The sequence below is a fragment of the Solanum tuberosum genome, unplaced genomic scaffold (genome assembly GCF_000226075.1).
Source record: "Solanum tuberosum cultivar DM 1-3 516 R44 unplaced genomic scaffold, SolTub_3.0 scf00083, whole genome shotgun sequence".
NCBI classification, from domain to species: domain Eukaryota; kingdom Viridiplantae; phylum Streptophyta; class Magnoliopsida; order Solanales; family Solanaceae; genus Solanum; species Solanum tuberosum.
The window spans coordinates 1,619,480-1,629,004 of record NW_006239015.1 but is presented as its reverse complement, the minus strand read 5'-3'; the positions used below and the strand labels follow the sequence as shown (position 1 = coordinate 1,629,004).

Sequence of the window (9,525 nt, the reverse complement as noted above, 5' to 3'; positions counted from 1 at the left end):
AAATCACTCGTAATAAAAAAATTCAACTGGGACCTAATTTCCTCCCACAATATATAATTTAAAATATATATTAAAAAAAAAAAACTTGTCAGCTGAAAACTTGGATTTCAATTCTGTGGAGTACTTCCATGTGCCTAGAGTCAAAATCAAGCTATTTAATAAATATTTACTTTCGTAAACTGCTGAATAAATTTTGATAACTGGACTTAAACCCTATAACAAATAAATTCTATAAATATGGATCATTTGTAAGGGTTATAGCCATAAGCAATTTCTATTCCAAAAGAAAAAGAAATTATGGGTAACCTTCAAATTCTCTCTCTTTTAATCTTTTCATTCTTTTTGTCAAAATGTTACTCCAAACAAGAAGATTTTGTTCAGTGTCTTTCTAAATACTCTAAAACCAACGTTACACAAAACATCTACTCCCCAAAATCTCCAACATATTCATCTATCTTAGAATATGCTCAAAAAAATCCTAGATGGATGAATTCTTCACATCCCATTTTCATAGTTTCCCCTACAAAAGAATCACAAATCAAGCCGGTTATTCGTTGTGCAAAAAAATTAGGCTTACAAATTAAAATAAAAAGTGGTGGCCATGACTATGAAGGCATATCTTTTCGCTCTAAATCCCCGTTTGTTATGCTTGATTTAAGCAATCTTAACAAAATCAAGATTGATTTAAATGAAGGAACAGTTTGGGTTCAAGCAGGGGCGACCCTCGGCCAACTTTACTATGCAATTGCTAAAAAAAGTAATGTGCATGGTTTTCCTGGAGGTGTTTGTTTCAGTATTGGCACTGGAGGGATTATTAGTGGTGGAGGGATAGGTACTTTGATGAGAAAATTCGGGCTTGCAGCTGATAATGTTGTAGATGCTCGCGTAATAGATGTAAATGGAAAAATTCTTAATAAAAACAAAATGAAAGAAGATTTGTTTTGGGCAATAAGAGGAGGTGGAGGAGCAAGTTTTGGTGTTATTTTAGCATGGAAACTCAAACTTGTTCGTGTTCCTGACAAGGTTACTGTTTTCACTGTTTACAAGAGGTTACAAGGTAATCAAAATCTCCTCAAAAAATGGGAAAACATCGCGCATCAATTACCTGATAAATTACTTATCAGAGTAATTATACAAAATGATGGAACAGAGAATGAAAAGTATGTTGAAATAATCTTTCAATCACTATATCTCGGACCTGTTGATGAGTTGATTCCATTGCTCAAAGAAAAATTCCCTGAATTTGATTTGGAGAAAAAAGATTGCTTCCAAGAGCCTGTTGTGGATTGTAGTAACAGGCCTTGTATTAAAAAAGAATGTCGCGAATCGTCCTGGATTGGATCAGTCCTGTATTTCTATGGCAGGAGAACAAATGAGTCACTTGAAGTTCTGCTAGAAAAGAGTATTCCAACACAGAAGAATTATTTCAAAGCCACTTCTGATTTTGTGAAGACTCCAATTCCGGAAAGTGGTTGGGAAATGGTAAAAAGACTGTTTTTGGAAGAAGAAAGACCTCTGATGATAATGGAGCCATTAGGTGGGATATTAGATAAAATATCAGAATCTGAAATTCCATTCCCTCATAGAAAGGGGAATTTGTATAATATTCAGTACTTGGTGAATTGGGGCGATAACAGCGAGAGTATATCAAGCCAGAAGATAGCATGGATGAGGAAACTGTACAAGAAAATGGAGCCATATGTTGCAAAATCACCAAGAAGTGCTTATCTGAACTATAGGGATCTTGATTTTGGAACAAATTCAGAGGACTACAGTTATTCCAAGGCTAAAATATGGGGTGAAAAGTATTTTAGGGGCAACTTTGAGAGATTGGCTAAAGTGAAGAGTGAAGTGGATCCCAAAAATTTCTTCAGAAATGAACAAAGCATTCCACCTTATCACACTGATAGCTGAAGAAAACAGGATTCCATGGAAGGGCAGAAAATAAAAATCCAAGTTGTTTGATGTTTTATGAAGATTAATCCCTTCTTCTTCTTTTTCGAATGCAGTAAATGTATCAGTATGTCCAACTGCAAAATAAATGTCGAATGTTTTTTTTTTCTTAGTTATTATATGATTTATATACAACTACTTTTACATCTTCAGGAAAATAGTGATAGCAAAGCAAACAGTACTAATAAATGTGGTGTTCTGTTTAAACATTAATCCCTTCGTACAAATTAGTTGTCACGTTTGCTTGTGGAACGTCAAATTATGTGAACTTTGACCAAGTTGACATGATAAAGATTGTAACTTGGTGCTGTTTTTCGTATAATTTTAATAAATTTTAACTTTTATATAAAATATTGAGTTGATTTAATTCACGTACTTAACCCACCGCCCGAAGATTTCAAAGTATATATTGAGCAAGTCTTTATCAAATTTACAAAAGGTCTAATGTACTTTTTAATGCCTTCACACTATCTACATCCGTTTTTTGGTTTCTCTTCCTTTAGTCAATTACTTGAGCCTCTTTTTGTTGGTAATTAATAAGCAAAATCTGATTAGATCTCAATTAATTCTAATCTAAATATAACATGTGTCAGACCTGTTTTTAAGTTTAACACATGCCATTATAGAAAAGTACTGCCAGATGTAAATGTCAACTATATAGTCTTTTAATATTTTGAAAGCTTCTTGGGGACGGGTTGGCACACCTATTTGGTCCAAGAAAATGCTTTTCCCTTCACCAACTTGCGTGCACGTGTGATTTTAAAACCAAACATACATATGCACAAATGGGTTTGCCATTAATAAATGTGTTTAGTCGATGTTGTTTTATCCTTTATAATGGTTTAGATCTTTGTAAGCGATATTTTGAACTAACTCACAAAGGATAATTATTCAACACCGTATAAAGAGGAGGACCAAGAACCCTAATGTTCATGGATATGGGACGATTCAATACTCTCCACCGGTCAAAATTGAACATCTGAAACATTAACAATATAAGATAAGGCCAACATTGAATGAAATAATGAATTAGGTTGAGCTTGACTCAAAAACTTCATCATCACTAGCTATACATGAAAACTCACTACATCAAAAATGAGCTTTAGCGGCAACTAATTAGCAATTGCCGTTAAATATATATTTTTAGCGACAATTAGCATTCTTTGTATGTCTCTAAAGGCTTTAGCGACATTGAATTCTAATGACACTTAACTAATATCGGTAAAGACTTTAGCACTCTGTATTAATGTATCTATTTATTGCCGCTAAAAGTTATTTTTATTGTACTGCCTCTTGATTTTTTTTATGATAGTGATATTCAGGTCAGCTCTCACGCACCTCGATTAATTCCACGAGATACCTCCCACTTCTCACTAGCACTCCAAAAAAGTACCAGATAACTTTGTCCAATGATACCTCCTAGTTGATCTATGTTATAACAAACTAACCGAAAATAAGTGCACCTAATATCTACATGTAATTACAAAATAGAATATTTACACACTTGTACACGTTTCTATCAGGAAGCTTCTTAGAAGCTGACGACGTGCTGGGCTCATATGTACATTTGTTATGGAACAGCCCATTTAATATTGAGCCCAAATTACTGTAAGAACAAATTAAGGCCTTCTGTTCTCTTCTTTTCTTGCCAAACCATTTGTGTCGGATTTCCGGTAAAGTATTCATGCAAACATATAATTTACTTGTATTTCAAATATTTCTGTAGTCCTACCAAAATACAACTATCTAAAGTGTTTTTTAAGAAAATAACACAAAATATGATATGAGTAATGACACTAAAATATCCAACAAAAAAATAATAATAATGAAATCACGTAAAACAAATATTGTAAATTAACAAGTCATGATGAAAATTATCATAATTTTAAAGTATTAAATCATGCTAAAATAAGTTTAATAAGTATTAGTTACATGACTAAATATTAAAGGAAATTAAATTAGATTATGTATTTGAATTGTCTAAACCAATGTAAACCAAAGAATAAATATTCAATATTATTGCCATTCTTAGTGTTGAATTGATTTTCATTTTGCATTAGTATTAATTTGATTTTGATTTAAGCTTTATTATAATTATCAACATTTGTGGACTATAATCTTTATTGAACCATTTAGAATTCTAAGTTTCAAACTTGAAATAATATATTAAAAGATAAAAACTATGAAAAAGTATAAGAAATATTTAAAAATTATATCAAAGTAAATATTTTTATGTATAAAATAAAATTTTAAAATTATATATATAATGTTGGGTTGGTTTGGTCTCGGGTTGATTTTTTTTAGTTAAAACCAGACCAACCCAAATATAGTTGGGTTTTTTTTTCCAATACCAAACCAAGTCAAACCAACCACTAGTCAGATTTTTTTTCTCAATTTGCAATTTGATTCGATTTTCAATTCGGTTTTGTACACCCCTAATCGTCACCAACAGAAACCGCAAGGATTTTCTGGGCCTGGAGAACGGGTTCAACCCAACGTAAAAATTGGGCTAGAATTTCTAAGCCCATTCAAAACTTAAGGAGTTCCCCACTTGTTTCGTTGACAAACATTCAAGATCAAAAGTGTTGCCGGTGAGACAAAACTTATTAACCTTGAAATTTTATTCATAACAAAATCGATAATTCATTTTTAAGTCATTCTTGTAAATCACCCATTGGCTTATGGGGGTTGTGGCCCATGAGGCCGAGTGCTTAAAACATTGTTGTTCGTGAAGTTTTCAAATTTTCAGAAAAAGAATTAAAACACTGTTGTTCATGAAGTTTCCAGGTTTCAAAAATTGGTTCAAATCATCTTTTGGGTTTTTGGGTAAAAGTTCACTTTCTGACAAAACTTAAATAAAAATTTAAGTAATTAAAATGCATATCCACAGATAAATTCAAATTCCAAACCTATTTTTCAATAAACTTCAAAAAAAAAATATTCAAGTTTCAATAAAATGTATATTCAAACGCTAGCTTTAAAATGATGACATTTTGAGTTTTGAAGTAAAGCAAAGAAGGTGGAAAATATAAGTGTGCTACACACATATATATATAGTGTGTGTGGAGGGGAAAACTTGAATGGACCATATGATACTTTTGTAGTTTGTTTGGTCTTTTGGTTTGAGTATATCTTTCATGACTCAGTGTCCTACACTACACTAATTCAGACAAGTGGCCAAAAGTTGGTGCTATGACTTATGGTTACTAATTGATTCATGGGCCATTTATTAAGTGTGTTTGTGACAAATGGTGGCTGGCACATCAAATACATACTCAAACCAACACACCAAAGCAAATGCAAGCTTCAAAACCAAGGTTTATAATTGGTGGTATTTATCAGAGAAGATTTCAGAAATCACTATAGTTTTAATATTTTATCACTCATAGCAAATCTGCTATTATGAGGTAAATTATTTAACACTGGACTGTGTGAGTTCTCCATTTTTCCTTTCCCCCATGTAAGACAATAATTTTATTTTATTAAAACGAAAAGTGGATGATGGAGCTGAATTAGAAAATACTCCTTCCGTCCCATTTTATGTGACACTTTTCAGATTTCGAAATTCAAACAAATCTATTTTTTACCGTAAATTTTTCATAGATTTTTGAAACATTTTCAATTATCAATTATTGTGATTTATAGTACTTTTTACGTAGTTTACAAATATATAAATTTTATTTCAAAAAAATTGAAGATTTCATGCACAAATTTTCGGTCAAACTTAAACTATTTAACTCTCGAAAAATGAAAAGTGGCACATAAATTGAGATAGAGGGAGTAATTATTTACACTCGATATTTATATCTGATTAATGATAAATATTATAGTACTAAATATTTTTTACATGCACTTCTATTATATAAAAATAACTACAATTAATTAATGTGTATTTTATCTTGATTTATTATTTAATCATAATAATGTAATATGATTTGATGTCAATATAGCAAGGGTGTGTGTTTTGAATTTAATTGGTCAAAATGTTTTTTTTAAAATTAGGTTATTTTTTGAAGATAACTAAAACAAGTTTTATAAATGATATTTCACGATGATTGTCTAGACCCCTCCACCCCACCCCATTCCCTACTCCCACTGTTAGCACCGGCCCCCACACCTAGCACTCTCGACCCCTCTCCCATCTTCTAGCGTTTAACTAAATTATATATAAATATTTGTAAAATAATTTCATTTATTTATTTACTTACTAAACATAAAAAAAAAAATAGATGATAAGTCTATCACTTAATTTTTGGAAAATATTTTCTAGTCAATAATATTTTCTTCATACTAAACACCCCATGAATGTGAATAAACCTTCCTGAGATGATGCCCCCACCAAGAGACATCCATCCATAAATATTATATTGCATTAAAATATCATTCCATATATATTCATGTATTATGTAGAGAATGACAGGGACATTTGAAATTATGTTGAGACATTAATAAAACATATATATGTAGACAAATGTGCACATAGATTAAGAAAGCATGGACCTAATAACCTTACATTTGAGTATGGAGGATAGCCATTATTATTTGTTTGTGTGATATAAAGTTGTTCTAGAAAAGCATGGGCCTCGGCATTCCCTAGCCCCAACTATAGATGCGTAGGTCATAGTATAGTTTCTAGGCATAGTTTCTATATGTTATCCTTGTTTTTTTAGATTTACATGAATTTGATGCTTAATCTCCTTATATATTGGACGAGAATAATAAAATCCTCGCACAAGATACGTTGGATCATCTAAGCCTCAGCTACAATTTATTCTTCTCAAACTTAACTTGTGAATTACATTGGATATGCTACTGAATATTGATCATCGATATTCTAATATAGTAAAGGTTGTGTTACAAATGGTGTGACACCATGTGGTAATTTCACCAACGTTAATGTGGCTGTATAACAAAGCATCTACTCGTCAATTCATCAAAAGTATATAATGTACATTACGTTTCATGAGTGGAAAAAAATAAATTAACGTTTTATGGACGTTTGACGATACTCTACGACATTATTATTTAATTTGGACCCCCAAAGTTACATCACTGTCACTAAGCTGGGGCTTAACTCATCTTGGTTCGTCGAAAAAAAAAGCAAGCAAACAAAACTGTTTATGATGCCATCTGGATTCAGACATTTGGTGTTTGTCAATTTCTATTCCCTATATTTCATATTAACTGAATTTTTAAAGTGTTTTTCATTGTTCAATGTTCAAGATGGACGTTTGAAATATTTTTCATATTTTATCCTTTTATTTAATAATGTTTTATATTTTTCTGGAGATAAATTGAACTACTTACAAAGTTATATTTATGATTTCACAATAGTGAAAAATATAATTTAAATTATGTCCTTGAATATTTTTCTTAATAGGTGTACATTATCTCACAAATTCACTTAATATTGAATAAAGGGAGAGTAATATATAGTAATAAGGAAATATAAGGTTGCAGAAAATAGTTCTAGAAAAGAGATAATGTGTTATTTTTTCTGTATATATAGTTTGTTAACATTTTATTTTAGATAGATATAAACCAAAACTTGCTAATTAGTATTACAAAACAGATAATTATTGGTTTTTCAACAGGAGCTTTTTTAACAAATAAACTAGAATGGTGTCAATGTCCTCTGCTATTTCATGAAGCGTATTTATTTAAACTACAATGGACGTGCAGGGGTCAAGCTATTTTTGTTCAAGAGGGTCCATTAGGTTAATTTTTTTTTTAATTATATACTCCTTTTGTTTCAATTTCTATAACTCATTTTTCTTTTAGTAGTTTAAAAAAGAATGACTCATTTCTATAATAACAATTTAATATTAAAATATTTATTTTACCCAAATAATTTATAGTCACACAAACATCAATCCCTTATTTTAAACCACAAGTTTCAAAAGCTATTTTTTTTTAAAAAAAACACGTGTCAAGTTAAACTAACTTATTTAAAATAGAATAGAGGGAGTATTTTATACTATTATGTTTGAAGGGAAGGCAAGTACTTTTTATCCTTACCTATGCCAAAGAACTAGAACAAAATTAACTACTCTAGATCTTTTCTTGGTTCAAGAATTAGATTAACACTGATAAGATCTATTTTTAGTAATTTGACAGTTTTTAGACACTAACAAAAATTTTAAAAAGGAAAAGGGGTGTGGTTGATGACCTGGGGTTGTGGGGGAGGGGGGAGTGATGTGACTTGTGAGTTTTTTTTTTTACCTTTTTTCTATATAAGGGCAAATGTGGATTGTAGTCTTGTAGGCATTTACTATATTTCTTGTAACATCATAATCTCCAAAGACCTAAAGCTTGACCCAAATTTGAGATAGAAAAATTATAAAAATCTTTTTTTTTTTAGTGACTCTATATGTGTGATAATAACAATGAAGAAATGTGAGTTGTGCAGTTCAATAGCAAGAGTTTATTGTGAATCAGATCAAGCCAGTCTTTGTTGGGATTGTGATGCCAGAGTTCACACAGCCAATTTCCTTGTGGCTAAGCATTCAAGAATTCTTCTATGTAATTCTTGCCAATCACTTACCCCATGGAGTGGCTCTGGCTCTAAGCTTGGTCCCACTGTTTCTGTTTGCCAGAAATGTTTTCATAGAAATAATAATGATGGCGAAGATCAAGATCTTAATGATCATAATAATGATGATACAGAAGGAGAAGATGATGACGAGGACGACGACGACGAAGAAGAAGACGAAGATGATGGAAGCAGTGATGGTGATAATCAAGTTGTTCCTTTGTCTTCTTCAACTACAGATCAACCTAATCCTCCCTCTTTGACTTCAAGCTCTTCAAGTAGTGAAGATTCCACTAGCAGATTTCACAGAAGAAGTGTAATTGGATTTTCACCTAACAGAACAGAGGAAAATATTCAATCCCATTATTGTGTAAGTCTTTAATTCCTCTCTGTTATTAGTTACTCCCTCTGTTTCAATACTTGACATTTGAATCTAAAATTAAAGTTGAAAAGTGAAGAATTACATTATTTTTAAGCAGGAGAGAGTAACGCTAGCATGATTCCAATATTGTTTTCTAAAACTGAATGTGTGTTCTGTTTTCTTTTTGTATTTTCAGGGGATTACAAGACCTGAAGAGAAGGTAGAAAGGAGGAGTTCATGGAGATGGAGATAATTATTAAAGAAGGGATATTTACAGATCAAAAGCTAATTCTGTTATCTGATCAATGTATGAATAAATCTTCTTGTAAATGACATGTGAGTTAGCTAGTCTTTCTTGTTCCCATTTGCTCTTACTTGAAATCTGTATAATGATTTTACTGCCTACACTAATTTTTTAATATATATTTATCCTAATTTTCTAGATGACAATCCTTTTATTTTTTCCATGAAAGAGTCTTTTTTATTTTATTTTTGTCTACTTGAAAATATAAAAACCAGATGCAGCAAATCAAGATGAGGGAAAAATATGATTAGGACAACACAGCTCTCAATTATAGTTGATAATGATTGATAACTCATGGTTTTACTCATGGCAAGCAAGACTGATATTTTGCACCAAATACAATAAAGAATGCCACATTGTTAAAAACCAACTACA

The 9,525-nt window shown here is 31.1% G+C and overlaps 2 protein-coding genes across 2 annotated transcripts; both read left to right on the top strand.

The window, feature by feature from the left end:
• Positions 1-264: 264 nt before the first annotated feature.
• Positions 265-2,069, top strand: LOC102604287 (cannabidiolic acid synthase-like 2). Its single transcript, XM_006347103.2, has one exon. It carries the CDS (start codon positions 298-300, stop codon positions 1,912-1,914), a length of 1,617 nt encoding a protein of 538 aa, XP_006347165.1. The 5' UTR covers positions 265-297; the 3' UTR covers positions 1,915-2,069.
• A 6,138-nt stretch (positions 2,070-8,207) lies between these two features.
• Positions 8,208-9,281, top strand: LOC102603949 (SAGA-associated factor 73-like). The gene is made up of 2 exons (XM_006347102.2): positions 8,208-8,855; positions 9,043-9,281. Exons 1-2 carry the CDS (start codon positions 8,340-8,342, stop codon positions 9,097-9,099), a joined length of 573 nt encoding a protein of 190 aa, XP_006347164.1. The 5' UTR covers positions 8,208-8,339; the 3' UTR covers positions 9,100-9,281.
• Positions 9,282-9,525: the final 244 nt, after the last annotated feature.

Bases quoted from the DNA above. Each gene is read 5' to 3' on its own strand.
- LOC102604287 (XM_006347103.2), top strand. From the start codon at position 298: ATGGGTAACCTTCAAATTCTCTCTCTTTTAATCTTTTCATTCTTTTTG.
- LOC102603949 (XM_006347102.2), top strand. From the start codon at position 8,340: ATGAAGAAATGTGAGTTGTGCAGTTCAATAGCAAGAGTTTATTGTGAA. The intron at 8,856-9,042 runs GTAAGTCTTTAA...TTGTATTTTCAG, and splicing joins ATATTCAATCCCATTATTGT to GGGATTACAAGACCTGAAGA.